Here is a 15,539-nt window from a genome sequence, read left to right as displayed (position 1 = left end):
TACTGGACTAGACATGCAGAAAAGTGCTGTGTGGGCATGTCCCCACATCCCTTTGAACTACAGAAGTAAATTTAATTGGTTTGGATTTGATCAACAAACATGGTTCTGTTTGTGGTGAGTTTCTCATTCTGTTTTGATTTGCAGATTCTTTTCAGTAGAACACAAAAATGTAAAGCAATATCGGTATCTTTGTTTAGGTGCATTCTAGAGTCTTGGCTTACAGTAAATACCAGTTTTGTTCAACAGAAGTATCACTTTACACAAATCTGCTCCTGAAGCACAGCAAATAAACCTTTCTGAGTATATAAACCCTAAACTGCTGAGTTGTTTACTGTTAAATATTTACTATGAAACTTTAGGGACATTTAAGAACTGGTTATTCTAGTTTTCTGCTCTAGCCTCTGAGTGGATATTGGAGTCGGGCAGGACCTTTCTCTTTTGAGCCACACTCCTTTGCTTGACTAAACAGGAAGGGTTTAGCTTAAGCTGGGGTCTTTTACAAATTCATCTTAAATGTGTTTTCAAAATAAATGCATTTTGCATTCCAGCAAGTCAAGGTGGGCCGAACTTTCATCTCCTGCGTAAAGCTGATTGATGCCAGATAAAGTTACCACCTTGTCAAGGTGGCATCTAAACTATGATTTCTTACCAAGCTACAGTTTGCCAACATTACTACTGTCTTACTTCAAGTGAACTGGCCCCATCATTAGTAAAAAGGCGCTCACCAGAAAGAAAACAGCTCTTTAACTATGTTATTGCACAACCATGTGCCTTCTGCTGTGTTGACCTTGAGTCATCAGATTGCTTAAAGCAGGGGTCATTTGGGGGGGACGCGGGGGGACGCCATCCCCCCGGGTGAGGTGCGGGAGGGCGGGGCCTGGAGCTCCCTGCTGGTGCCCGCTGGAGGTCACCGCCGGCTGTGGGGAGGACACACTTCCGGTGATGTCAGGGGGTGTGGCATATGCTAATGAGTTATGCTAATGAGTCCCCCTAGCTCTTTTTCTACAAAATGACCCCTGGCTTAAAGCAGATGAACGGTGCCTCTCAGCTAGATTTGAGTCCGGTAGCACCTTAGAGACCAACAAGATTTTCAGGGTATAAGCTTTCAAGAGTCAGAGTTCCCTTCATCAGATAATACCCCTCAGATTATTTAAAATTGCCATTTGCCACCATGTTGTTGCCGGAAGTAATCATTGATGGGAATTTTTTAAACAAATCCATCCATTTTCTTCTTATCTGTCTTCTGGACACATTTGTATCTTGCCATTTTCTACTAAGGTGCTCAGGGCAGGAGATGTATTTTCTCCCCATGTTCTTCCACAGCATAGGTTAGGATAAAGAGCGAGATTGGTCCAAAGCCTCTCACTGGCTTCCTGGCTGTGTAAGGATTTGAGGCTAGCTCTGTGCAATCCAAATCAATTGCTGTGTCAAAGACATGATGATGGTGTCTACTGCCCTTAGATACCCAGGCTAGAGGGTCACTTCTAGAGCATTCCTTGATATCATTGTGTGATCGGACTCAATATTGGCCCTATTTCAGGTAGAGGCAGGAGGTTTGTCATTACATTTATTTCTCATTTGGAAATGAAACAAACTGCCCTTCAGTTCTGTGAATAATGAAAGATACCAGCACATGTACTACTAGGGAGCAGAGTCCTTGTGTCCCATTGAGCTACATTAGATTATAATTTGTGATTATAATTTCTGAAGGGAAGACTTTGAAAATGTGGAAGACACGAATGCCGTGTTCAGATGTTTTAGTATCCTTTGAGAATGGTTCTGCATCTTGATGAATATGCAGTTGTGGGATCAGTCACTTTTATTTGGATTCTTGGGCATGTCTTACTAGAGGGGGCAAGGTACTGTTATAAAAGAGAGACCCCAGGACCTCTTATTCTCACTAACCTGCAGAAGTGTTTGTGACTAGCTCTTCAGTAAGGTCCCTTGGGAGGGGACAGAGGTCAGCAGACTGAGCCGATTATAATGTGAAGTATGATGAAGTGGTTTTATATTTACAATCAAATTGTAACCAAATACCTTTATTTAGGAAATCAGCCAGTTTTAAGATACAGTTGCAATCATTTGGCAATTGGCATGAGTGCCGATTGCTTGAGTTAGTCAGGAACTTATTTAATTGGCTTTAATTGTTGTTTTTTAATTGCTGTATGATTAAAATTAGAAAATTAATCTCTTCTTTTTTCATGCTGTGTTTGAAGATTATGTGTGCTGTTATATTTTGTAGTACACCAGTACTTTTGGCCAGCAAAAAAGAAAGAGAGAGAGAGATCAGTAAGAGAAGGTAGAAGTATTTATGCAACTTGTAACAAACCCCCCACAAAATTCATGTCACGTAGCACATAGCTGTACCTTCATACATTCCTACTTTAGCACTGGAGACTGAGGGGAAAAATCCCTGCAAATGAGAGTGACATTGTCCATTGGTCTGAGAACATCGTTAAACCACAACAGGTGGCTTTATTCAAACAATGCAGCAGAAAACAAATCCAGAAAAAGGAGTAAATTGTGTAAAATATATAGAATACCATGTATGTGTGATCACAATTGTCTCTTCTATTTTCGGTGAGTTTTTGAGGGCCAGTTGCAAGGGCCTCTTATGGAATCAAGTTCCAAAGGAAAGGCTCTAATGATGGGCTCACACACCATCCCCTGCCACACAAGACCACTGTTGACTGCATCTGTGTGGCACTGCAGAGGCTTCCTGAAATATATAGCAGAAGCAGAGGCTGATTTTTCACTCAGAGGCGAGTTCACAAAGTAAAATCCAGTTGGAAAGAGCACTGAAAGTGGATTATTTAGTGTGTGTGACTGCACCCTGTGTTCATCATTTATACATTTAAAACTTGGGTTCTGTTACCACTGCCACTTTTGAAAGGCTCTGTATATAAAGAACAAAGATACTGTTTTAAAAACAAATTATGGAGTGCTTGTCTGGTCACAGACAGCCTATCTGAATTTGCCATATGGTACCCACAAGTATTTTTTTTTTCCAATTAAAGACATTAAGCCCTCCCCTTCCCCAAAGCAGCAAGGTTATTTTGGCTATAGAAGAATCCCTGTATTCACACTATTGGAGTGCCTGAAAAGTGGCATGTAAAATTAATTATCAGTAATTAATTCAGCCATCAAAGACAGAATGCACACACCTCACAGCAAGAGTTGCCAGGTGGGACAGAGCCCCAGCTTTCCTTGTGGCATGGGCAGAGGGTTTTGTTTCTGGCTTCACTGGAAATCATTCAGGCCAAAGTGGCTTGGTGGTTGGATCCCGCCATCTTTCCTACCACTACCACCACCCTTTCCCTGGGGTTTTGGTTTCTTGCTATGTGCCCCAAGAAGGTTACAGCAGCTGGCATAGTCCCTCACCAGTCAAGCAATCACACACTGAGCATGTTCTCAATGTTGCACATGTTTGATATAGCTGGTAAAGTGAACTAGAACTTTGATCGTAGCCAGCAAGTGAGGGATCAGGGCTGTGAGGTGCTGGAATTCAAGAACACACCAGGTACTTCTTTCATTTTCAGTTTTTAAAAAACAGTCTTTATATATAAGGATATATAAGGAATACATGCAGACATTGTATTCAAATTCTCAGTAAGACATAAACCTTCTCCCCTGCGTTAAGGGTTTGAACACTGGAATGACTAACCAGAACTTTGTTATTCAAGCAATACAATAATTTAGAATTACTTTCTTAGATAATCTGTCATTCAGTTTTGCTGATACATACTGTATGCTTGCCCTCCCCACTCTTAGCAGTGTTTCCTTCCGCTCTCCTCCCACCAACAGAGTTCTGGCAGTGGGCCTGGCTAGCAGTGGCCTCCTCTAAATTCTATCACGTGGAGTGAGTCTGGTCAGTGTCCTTGTGTCTGTGTGGATATACTTCAAATTATTTTATTTGTTTATTTTATTTTGACAGCTTGCCCAAATTGATTCAAGAGCCGTACAGCTTAGTTCTCTCTTCATCCGTGGCCTGTCCATGTTGATTATGGCCAATAGTGCCTGTGGTTTCCCCTACAGAATGGACGATTTAATGCCATGGCACCTGTTTGATGGGAAACTCTTTCAAGAGAAATACCAGCAGGCTCACAGAGGATGGCCTTTACATGAGATTTTGGAAGGCAATGTAAGTACCAAGGCTTGGTTTTAAAGAAACATTCTTGTCTAAAAAACTAAATTTATTCTCCAAACTATATTTATTTATTTATATATTCATTTCATTTCATTTCTCTGATGCTCTTACATGTCCTGCACATCTCCCAACAGTTTTCCTGCTCTCATTTCCAGCAGCAGTAAAATTGAACATACCGTAGTTATCAGCTGGTATTGTTTCCACTGCTCTAGTAATGAATAAAAGTACAGATCTGATCTCCTCAAAGTATGAAGAAAAGCAGACAAAGAAGTGTATCAGAGAGACTTTCAGGAGAAGACTTTAGATTAAAGGCTTTTATTCTCTTGGGAGCTGATTTTGATTTGGGATAATTTGGGTTTTGTTGTTGTTTAGTCAGAGGTGTAGGCTGCATTCAGACATCTGTTTGTCCTTGGCAGGCACGAACACAGCTTGTTCTGTGCCTGTGCAATCCCATGGAGCAGGATTGAAAGTTTTTTTGGTTTTGGGAGCTATCACACTACAACTTGCTGTGATGTCTGAATGCAGTCACCTGGACAAATTGAAGACTTTTTCCTCCCTATAAGCAGGGATTCTAAACCAGAGTATAACTGCAATTTAGAATCATGGTTTGTGGAGAGCAAGTCAGTTCTAGTTTACCCAGGTGCCTGCATTTGGATGTCATTGGAAAGTATAATTTGATTCAAGACTTTCCAGGCCCGAAACGTTTTAGTTGTGAGAACAAGCAATGTTTGTGCCCACTGTGAACAAAGAGAGGTGTTAGCCAAATTGCCTTATTTATGAATGGATGTGGGGAATTATGAGTATTAAATGGCAATAGGCATTAAATATAGGACCATGACCTATGTATATGGAGTCAGAATTCTCAGAACCCATGAATAGATGCAGAGGCCATGCTGCTAAAGCAATGATTTCTTTACTAAGGTTTTTTCAAGCATACAAACAAAAAATCTAGCATCCATACACACCATACAGGACTAAGAATACAGAGTAGAAAATATAGAGGCGTTTGCATGAGCAGGAAGTATTGTTGGTTGGGTGATACTTTACCTGACTGGCGGGGCGAGTTGATTCTGCAGTGAAAATGGGATAAAATAAGGGAAGGGGGCATGAGTTGACCAGCAACACATGTGGAACGGTCCCAAACTGTGCAGGGGTGGAACCAGCAAGGTAGGATGTGGTTAGGAGAGGAAGAGACAAAAGCAAGAGAGCAAGTCCAGGGAGGGCTCTCCCTAAATACTTAAAACATGACCTGAGGCAAAAGGCTCATGTGGTTCCCAGGAAGTACTAGAAAAAAACTTAAACTCTGGATGTGGCATAAAGGGATTAATTAGCTGGCCAATTGAAAATTAATGTTTTTCAGCAGGGAGTGACACCTCTGGGGGAAGGGGGTGAGACAAAGGAGAGAATGAAGAGAACCAATCACGTTGCAGGGCTGGTGCTTTGGATTAATGACCAGAAGCTTAACAGCTGCGTTATCTTGATGGGTGTATAGAAGGAGGGACAGAGGAATTATGTTTTGCCCTTTTCTTTTGAATCCCTTGCTCAGTCTGGTGCTGTCCTAAGAGTATGCTTGTAAACATTTTCTTTTTAATAAATATCTTATAACCTTTTATTCTGTTAGTGGTTCTCTGTACCACATAGACCTCCACCACCTTGGACATGCTATTTTAATAGGAATGCCAGGGAGGAGGCAGTCAGTTGGCAAGCGACTATTCCTCCAGGGGTGCACAAGGCAGTAACCTGGTCCCATGGTGACCAGGTGGTGGGTAGCGGGAGACACAGAGGCATGGCCTCAGAACTTGAAAGGGAAGCTGGGAGTCCTGATCCTCCCAGGGGACAATTCCTACAAGGGTCAGGTGGTGATGGCAGGTTACTGTAGAGAGAGAAAAGCCTCTCCAGCTGTTGGTAAAACCTTGGAGGGCAGGGTGGAACAGGGTCTTCAGGCCAGAGCAGGACTGTTCCACCACGCCTTCCCTAACACTTTATGCCCCCCCATTCTTCCAAGAGTTGTGAAGGCCCGGAAAAAACCCGGAAAAATTCAGGAAAAAACCGTTTTTTTCCCGTTTTTTTCCCTGAAGATTTTTTGTTTTTTTCCGAAAAATTGGAAAAATTGGAAAAAGAAAAGAAAAGAAAAAATGATTATGGAACGTTTTATTTTAACATGATGAATAAAATATTTTAAGACAAGGTGTTCAGATATTTTCCAAAACCAAACAAAGGTTAGTGGAAAGGAGGGCCAATATTAAAACCTTTTCATAAAAAGAGGTACATGTATTTATTAATAATAACAAATTAAAACATATATAGGGGCCCAATTACAACCAATATATATAAAACATAACCATAACCAGGGCTAAAAAAGTTTTATATATATTGGTTGTAATTGGGCCCCTATATATGTTTTATATACCTCTTTTTATGAAAAGGTTTTAATATTGGCCCTCCTTTCCACTAACCTTTGTTTGGTTTTGGAGTTCTTTGTTAGGTTTAGTTTTTTTCCCTTTCTTGTTCCTGCTTCCAAATATTTTCCAAATCATTTCTAAAATATATATGTATGGTATCAGATTGATCTAATTTCTGTGCACTGAGGACAAGCCAGTCCTAGGTTACAAACTGAACTCTCCAATGCAAGAACAAGATGCATTTCTTCCTTTAGGAGGTGCTATTGTCAGAAGACAATAAAAAGGTTTCAGTTTTGTTTTTGCATGTGGGTGGGTATTCTGTTTGTAATAATTGTTTGGATACACTATATTTTTAATATGCTAGTTGTGATAATTTCATGCTAAATAAAAATGTCCATAGTCATATTTTATGTTCCTAAAGTAACAGAATGACTTTCAATCTAGAAAAAACAAAAGAAATGCTAATGTAGCATTTTTTTCAATTTTTCCGAAAATTTCCGTTTTTTTTCCAAAAAAAAACGGGTTTTTTCCCGAGCTTCAAAATTTCCGGAAATTTTACATCTCTAATTGTTCCTGAGGGTCCCTTGATCCCCAAGAGTAGAATTTCAGGGGGCTCTGTGGCTTACTGCTGCTATACCCCCACAGGCTTTATATCAACAACAGTATTTAGGATACAGTCCTTGGTTATCTGATGAAGTCTGCATGCACACAAAAGCTTATCCCCAGAATTAAAATTTGTTGGTCTTAAAGGTCCCACTGGACTCAACCTTTGTTCTGTTTTTTTTTAATGTTAGTGTAAAGTAAGGCTAACATTAAAAAAAAATTATGTTAGTGTAAAGTAAGGCTGGAGCTGCGGTGGCTCAAGTGGTTAAGATGCTGAACTGCAGGCTGTGGAAGGTCAGTAGTTCAGCAGTTCAAGACCCGGGTGTGCCGCATGACGGAGTGAGCGCCCGTCTCTAGTTCCAGCTCCTGCCAACCTAGCAGTTCGAAAGCAAGAAATTGCAAGTAGATAAATAGGTACCACTTCGGTGGGAAGGTAACAGCGTTCCGTGCGCCTTGGTGTTTAGTCATGCCGGCCACATGACCACGGAAACGTCTTCGGACAGCGCTGGCTCTTCGGCTTTGAAACGGAGATGAGCACCGCAACCCTAGAGTCGGATTCGACTGGCTTTCGAGCAAGGGAACCTTTACCTTTTTAAAGTAAGGCTATGACGTAGTTATTTTGATATGATGTCTGCACATTGATTTTTGCCTCTGGAGGAGGAGTGGGAAAGTACTGAAGAGGTAGGAAATGGAAGCAGATAAGTAGCTCTGATCTGCATGTCTGGACTGTGGGTAGGGTTCTAGCTCAATCCATGAGTAGGTATTAATTTAACAGAAGTTAGGGGGCTGGTCTCAAAAAGAGACTGAATGTGCAAGTGTTATCTTTGCCTTCTGTCTACAGGAATCTTGGCTCTCAGAGTTTCAGAATCGGATGTCTCTTATTTGCAAAGTATGCTCAGCAAAAGGTAGAAAAATCCAGAGTAGACAAAGAGAGAACAGTTTTGTGCCAGGTAGGTATCATGTTAACTCTTTTAATAAATCCATTTTGTGGACAGTATCTTGGAGCAAACAAAGTTCTAAAGGTGTAAATCATAATCCAGTAAACAAAACAGATTAAAATACATAATTTATCAATTTTAAAACATTCAGACAAAACATGCAAGAGTTAAAACACCTAGGATCAGCAAACCCAGAGTCAAATCTAGTAGAAAAATTCAGCCTCCACCAAATGCTGGAATACCACGGCCTTGCATGCCTTCCTAAGGGTAGCAAGGGAAGGTACCCTCCTCACCCACTCTGGCACGCCATCCTGAAGGACTAAAGGTTGGTAGCAACAGCCAAACATTCTGCCTTCCCAACCAGCATCACCTCCGCCTTGTCTAGATTAAGTATGTTTCCATTACATTGCACTGCAGAATAACAATGGTTTTGTAGTCTTTATAAAGTAATCTGTATCTAACCTGTTACTGTGAAACTGTCCAATGAGAAGTCAAGATGGTCTTTTTATTTTCAGCATCAAGTGGAAGAAATTATTTTTCAGAGAGAAGAGGAAGGGGAGGGGCTTCTCGCTTTCAGAACCCAGATAGGATTCCATCTCATCCGTATCACCTTCCAGACCAGGGATGCTCATGGAGAGGTCCTCAGACACCTGCTTTTTCATCTGAATTCCAAATTCCTGGTAACTCCTTTCCACACACAGATAACACACTTCATAGATGAATAATGCTCCACAGTCCCTAGAAATGTATTTACCATAACCTTGACTTTTTTCACATACAGGAATTATTGCCAATGACTCTACTGCTAAATTGGATTTAATAACACCCTTTCATGAAATGTTCCTAGAACAGAGAAATTCTTTCTGTGGTGGTGGAAGACCTAGTGGAAGAAAGTCACTGCATCCAGTTTAGCAGAAAACAATCATTGCTCCACTCCAGTATGTGTTAGAGGAGAAGGAGGAAGAGGAGGAGATTGGATTTATACCCCGCCCTTCACTTGGAGTCTCAGAGCAGCTTACAAACTCCTTTATCTTCCCCTCCCCACAACAGACACCCTGTGAGGTGGCTGGGGCTGAGAGAACTCTGACACAAACTGCTGTTTTTCAAGGACAGCTGTGCCAGAGCTTGTGACTGACCCAAGGTCACATCAGCAGGTGCAAGTGGTGGAGTGGGGAATCAAACCCGGTTCTCCCAGATTAGAGTCCGCACACTTAACCACTACACCAAACTGGCTTAGAGACTGATGTCATGCGATGAAAGGCAAGGCTTGGGCAAAATCATCAGTCAAGCCTACCAAGGCTGCTTCTTCGTGAGAATGACAATGAGAATGTATCCATGCTCATTCTTCTGAACCTGTTGGCAGATTGATACCGTCATCTGTGCTGTCCTTCTGGAGCATTTGGCTGGATTGGGAGTGGGGCCACTGTGGTTTGGTAGTTCTGTGTTTTTACCTAGCCAGCCTCTTTTGGAAGATATTACTGGGGGACTGCTGTTCTGTCCTGTGGTATTTGTGCTGTGGGGTTCCACTGGGGCTGAATTTGTTCCCATGCTGTTTAACATATACATGAAACCGCTGGGAGAGATCATCTACGGGTATGGAGTAAGGTATTGAAGGAGAAAGAATCTCGAATGAAAATTGCCACCCCCATCTTCCTGTTTGTGGTTGATGAAGAGCCAAGTATCCTGGGGGAGTCAGCTCAGTGAGAGCCTCAGCTTCATCCTCATCCACCCAGCTCTCAGTCAAGCATGCCAGATCAAAATTGCCTTTCCTAATAAATTCTTCAAGGGAGGCAGTCTTATTGATCATTGATCTGACACTGCACAACATCAAGCTTAATGAGGGGGGCAAAGAAGTCTGGGTCTGCCAACCATCATTTCTTGGGATGGGAAGGTGAATAGGAGGGGACCGAGCATGTCCATATATTGGTTTCCTTCTAAACTTAACTCTCTGCCCACCGCCATACCTCCCCCCTCCCCATGTTATAGGGATTCCCTGGCCACCTAGGAACAGCTTACTCTGGTTTCCCTCTGCACCTGTGAGAGGATCTAACCAGCTGTGCAGCAAATTTATAGTGCACCAAAAAAACACAATCAACCAAACCCACAATAGTCCAAGCCAAGCTATGGACCTCCACCCTACCCACCCTCATAGTCTATACCCCCCCCCAAAAAAAATCACCTGCCAGCCTTGGTTTGCAGGAGTTGTTGCCTCCGCTGAGATAGGGCTGCAGCCTCTGGACTCTGCCTGGAGCTTTTTCTGATGTTCGGGGAAGGCAGTCCCAAGAACCCCCACTTTGGCCTTAGTTATTACTCAGGTAATTAGCTCTAATCATCAGCCAGTGGTGGTCTGCAGGAGCTGTTGCTTCTGCTGAGCTGCAGTTATAGTACTTTTAAGGCTCTGAACAGCTTGAGGCCAGAGTACTTGAAGAACCTGTTTCTCCCGTACTGTCCAGCTTACCAGTTAAGGCCCTAGCACTACTCCTGGTGCCCCCCCCAACAGAAATAAGATGGGTGGCGACTAAAGATGGGGGCTTCTCTTCAGTGGCACCCTCCCTTTGGAATGCTCTATCTCAAAGCTCTTCTGGCACCTTCATTACAGGCTTTTCAGTACCAGATCAACATGTTTCTGGGTACCTGGACTTTTAACTGAATGTTATCTCTTCGCCATGGCCTCTCTCTACTTTTATGCTGTCTGCTTTTTTGTCTGCTTTTTCACTGGTTTTATTATTTATTTAAAACATTCCCATGCTGCCTCTTGGGGTCTTCTTGAGATGCCTCACAAAGTAAAACAAGATAAAAACATAAAATCAAACCACGGGAAAAACCACTCTGATTAAAAAAGAACACAGCATGAAAGCGCTGCTGATTTACTGGTTTCTGTTTTACATATTGATGGGGAATTTTATCACTGCTGTATTAGATGGTTATTCTAATTTTTATATTTATTTTGTTTCGTATTGATAGATGCCCCAGTCAGATTCTGAACTGCAGGGTATAAATATTTCAAAGAACTAAATAAGGGTAGTTGCATCAGGAATACATAATCACATCATAGTAAACTACTAATTTCCATTCTGAACTGATCCTGCACAAACATGTCAAATTTTCTTGTTTAAGGAAAAGCTTTCTGCATTTGTTCAGGAATTTCACTGGCATGTCAGTCTTATTGCCTGAAGTTTTAGATTCTAATTTGTTCCCAATTCAGAAAAGCTTGATTGAGCTTTTGTGCTGGACCTTTATTTAATGTTTCTTGGACCTACTTGAAAGAGTGCTTACAATTGCAAGAAAGCCTTTTCCTCTTTCAAGCCTGCGTTTTATTCAGAGCTTCAATGAGACAATTAAAATATCACACTTAATTGCCTGTAATTTTCCTTCATTCCCCCCCCACACACACAGTTTGGCAGCCCTATATTAGTTCTCTTGTAACAATTGAGCTTGGAGCATCTGTTAATTTATCAGCTGAAACAACAAAAGTTAGCTTGGCCATTTTAAACAAATCTCTCTCTCTAACCAAGTATTCTGTCTCTCCACAGGGCCAGTTCTTGGGTAATTTAGGAGGACTGTAACTGTACAGATTATATAGGAGCTGGCTAGGCCCAAGTGAAGCTAACAAGAGAAGAGTCTGTGCTGCCTCTTCCCTTTCTGGGAACCCAATGCATATGTGGGGCCAAGAGTCAGGTCAGGTTTTCCCTGACCCAACTTTATTTCCCCACAGCCACATAACTAGGATTGCCAGCTCCAGGTTGGGAAATACCTGTATATTTTTGGGGTAGAGCCTGAGGAGGGGCAGGATTTGGGGAGAGGAGGGACTTCAGTGGGGTATAATACCATATAGGAAGGGACTCTGCTTTTCCTCCACAAGCTGTTTTCCTGAGCTGAGAAGGCCCCTGGGAAGAAAGTGAAAGACGTGCATCTTCTGCTCTCACAGTCAGAGGACTGGATTACAGCTCCCAGTGATATCAAACATTCTAGGATATCTTTAGGCCCTATCTGGAGATTTGCAATCATAGATTCCCACTAATTAGTCCTCAGGCAATTCATTCTGACTCATATTTGGGCTGCCTTTGAAAAGTATCAGCTAAACCTTGATTAGCTAATATTTAACCTTACCCTCAACAATAGAACATGACCAGCTGCTGTATCTCTTTCTGCATTTGAGAAATGCTGGTCACCTTATGTTTGGACATATATTTGAGCTCAAACATAAGCAAACGTGCACTAAAAACAGGCGGGGGCTGCTTCACACTTGTGACTAAGCACAAAATGGGAGTTGCAGTATGCTCAGATGTATTGTATCTTTCAAGTGCTTGTGGGTTAGGTGAATCAGCCCTAAGTGTTGGATAATATGAGTTTCGGTTAGGGTATAGGTATCTAAGACTTCATGACTGTAGATTCCTTAAATGTTTCCTTCTGCGTTTTCTCTCAGTTATTCTGAATTCTATACTGGCAGTAAATAAGCTGTTTATTCATCCCTTTTCACACATTTCCTTTGTGTCATTTTTGAGGCAGCAGTTCACACACACATACATCCATAGACCTTTATTGGCATAACACAGCAGCAAAGAGAACAATGAAACAAATAGAAAATAAATAGCACAAAGTAATGGATTATAACAATTTACACCATACTGCACCAACAAGGAATCGTTTTTATAAACTTCTCGGAAATAATAGACTCAGTTGAGAATATAGCAATTCTAAAAAATACAAGGGGGTTAAGGCTTGTACGCCCCTACTCTAAGCTTCCAAACATAGGCTAAGAATTCGGCAACGAAGTAATTGCCGGGGACTTATCAGACAATACAATTTTAAGCAGTTCAGAATTGAGACAAATAGCAGCAGCAAAGGGTTGAGTTGTCTGTGCCCTGTTATGCTCTCTATTGTGTGGGGTGTTGGAACTATAGATTTAAATACTTGCATCACTAATCAAGGCAGATCAGTGAAACTAAGATAAACCTTTCTTAACTCCTTTGCAGCTGTTTGTTGAACTTTGTTCAAAGGGAAGGGAAATTCCCTTTTAGCATCATATCCCTGGGCCGAAAGATATCTGGCTGTCCTCGAGCAGAGCCACGGCTTTTTCGGCCTTGGCTCCAACCTGGTGGAACTCTCTGCCGAAAGACATCCATGCCCTGCGGGATTCTGCACAGTTTCTCAGGGCCTGCAAGACAGAGTCATTCCACCAGGGCTACAGTTGAGGACAGCAAGGGTTCCCCATCAGCCTGGCTGCCTCCTTCTTTCCGCTCTCCCATGGGATGAGGATATAATGGGTTTATTTAAGCACTATCAGAAATCGAAATTGCTATTGAATTGTTACTGTTTTGTTTTTCATTGACTTGTCAATGTATTCACTGAAATGTATTCACTGAAATATCTCTCTAACAACTCTTATAACTTATATATTTATTTATTTATCCCACTTGTAGACCACCCTCCCCTGCACGCCAGGCCCTGAGCCTGCACGCCAGGCCCTGCTGGGATGACACTCTCTAAGGGCTCTGACTATATTTCAGCATAACTAGTCCTTTGAGAAGTAAAATTAGGGTAACGCCATGAATGCCACTTTTGGGAGAAAGGCAGGATATGAATATATGATGAAGAGATGGGACGTCCTAACCACCACTGTCGCATTCAAACCATTTTGAATACTAATAGTCTGTATTGTATTTTTGTCTATCATTAATAAGATAAACAATACAATAGTACTTTAGGTTATAAAAAGAAAAGTGTCCAAACATTTGGCTGTGATTGCTAAAATGTAGACCCTTAAAGCAGTTTCTATATGTAGGATGTGAGCTTTATTGTATGTTGCGTCTGCTCCTTCCTCTCCCTGTGGGTGCCTAAGCATAAGCATCTTTTCCTCAGGTTTGTTTATAACCATCTGATGCTAATGACAAAATCCAGGCTCATCCTTCCAATTTCCCATCCTACTCTTAGCATCATCCCTGGGAAGTGTTGTGACTTGTGATAAATCCTGTAGGATACATGTGAAACAAAAATAGCAAAGAAAACATACTAGTGGCTGAAAGAGACATACTGTGCTTTCAAAATATGTGGATAGTTTATGAAATCCCATAAGGGAATATTTTTATTTTTCCCTGTTTTCTGAATACTAAAAACCCCCCACTCTTTTCCTCAGGTCCTAGGTACAGGTCAAGACACCAACCTCTAAGGGGACAAAGATTCCAGCTTGAGCCTCGGTAAATATCTACTATGGAGATTAGTGGGAAGAAATATAAAATGAATTAATAACTTAAAAGTTGAAAAGAATAAAAATGTTTAAATATCTGCATTAATAAATGAAACCCCTTTTAAAATGTTTCAGTTTATACCTAAAATGAATATTTTACCTTTCAGACTAGATTATGCAATTATGGAGCCCCAGAGCTGTTTCCCTTGGACAGGGGATCTGGTCCATGTAGCTCTGGTCAAACTGCAAGGACCAAATTGTCTAGTGTCATTTTTTGGCATTATGGCCAATGGCAAGACCAAGATAAAAGATCTTGAGCTAAATTTAATGAGAACCCATTGATACTGTTGCTGTGTTTTTAATCACCCTGTTCTTTTTGACTATTTTCCCTCTTACATACAATGAAAAATATCGCTTGATAAAAGTTAACAAGTGAGTAGCTTTCTTCATAATATATAGAGACTTTGGGCAGTGAAACTTCATTCTTGATAATCCACAAACCAAACTACCCAATGAGATAACTTTAGATTAATCTTATCTCTGTAACTGGGAGGGGTAGGGAAGAAAGCGAGAACAAATATATATAAATATATATATATATATATATTTATATTCCTTCTCTTATATAGTTTGTTTTTAAAAAATCTAAGAGCATTATCCAAATTAGGTTTACATGCCTTTTTCTGGTAGTGCATTGGCCAAGATCCTTGTGTAAGATGTAGAAGACAGCTGTAGATGACAAAGTATCAATAATGGCTGCCCTTCGGAAGCAACATCTGCTTGTACATGTTTGTAAATAACTTTGTTTGAAGACAGGAAGGGAAAATTCGTTTGAAATAAATAATCACACAATAAGTAACATTCCTAAAGTCCATGTGTGTACGTTCATGGGTTTTTATTTTAGACTCACTGCAATTTATTTGTGTTTTTAGATGGCCCAGATGACTTTCTACCTGAACAGAACTAAACAGAAAGAGTAGATTGCAAGACCCTTTGATAATGTATGGTAATAAATCATCAAAATCAATTGACTTTTTTGTACTGCAGTAAAAACAATTAGGCACAGTAAACTGTTCTGAAATTAAAGGTGTGATATATCTTGTTCTGACTTTACAAATTGCACATATTCTCATGAGTGACTGCAGAACTATGGATTAGAAGGGGCTCCCTTAAGGCAAGTACAATTTTGATTGGACAGGAGCAACTTATTGTTAATAATTAGTCAAACTGGGAAGAGGTAACAACTGGTGTTGTACAGGATC

At 41.0% G+C, this 15,539-nt stretch overlaps 1 protein-coding gene across 1 annotated transcript in view; it reads left to right on the top strand.

Moving 5' to 3' along the window:
• The window catches only part of FAM120B (family with sequence similarity 120B), a 52,950-nt gene extending 37,632 nt beyond the window's left edge, over positions 1 to 15,318 (top strand). Inside the window, exons 7-11 of the mRNA XM_015414797.1 lie at positions 3,935 to 4,141; positions 7,994 to 8,102; positions 8,606 to 8,770; positions 14,227 to 14,287; positions 15,210 to 15,318. Of these exons, the coding sequence (XP_015270283.1) occupies positions 3,935 to 4,141; positions 7,994 to 8,102; positions 8,606 to 8,770; positions 14,227 to 14,287; positions 15,210 to 15,222 (555 nt within the window). The 3' untranslated portion in view covers positions 15,223 to 15,318. The remainder of the gene's footprint in view (positions 1 to 3,934; positions 4,142 to 7,993; positions 8,103 to 8,605; positions 8,771 to 14,226; positions 14,288 to 15,209) is intronic.
• Positions 15,319 to 15,539: the final 221 nt, after the last annotated feature.

Source organism: Gekko japonicus, unplaced genomic scaffold (assembly GCF_001447785.1).
Source record: "Gekko japonicus isolate JY-2015 unplaced genomic scaffold, Gekko_japonicus_V1.1 scaffold1808, whole genome shotgun sequence".
Taxonomy (NCBI): domain Eukaryota; kingdom Metazoa; phylum Chordata; class Lepidosauria; order Squamata; family Gekkonidae; genus Gekko; species Gekko japonicus.
This window is presented reverse-complemented; position numbering and strand designations above follow the sequence as displayed.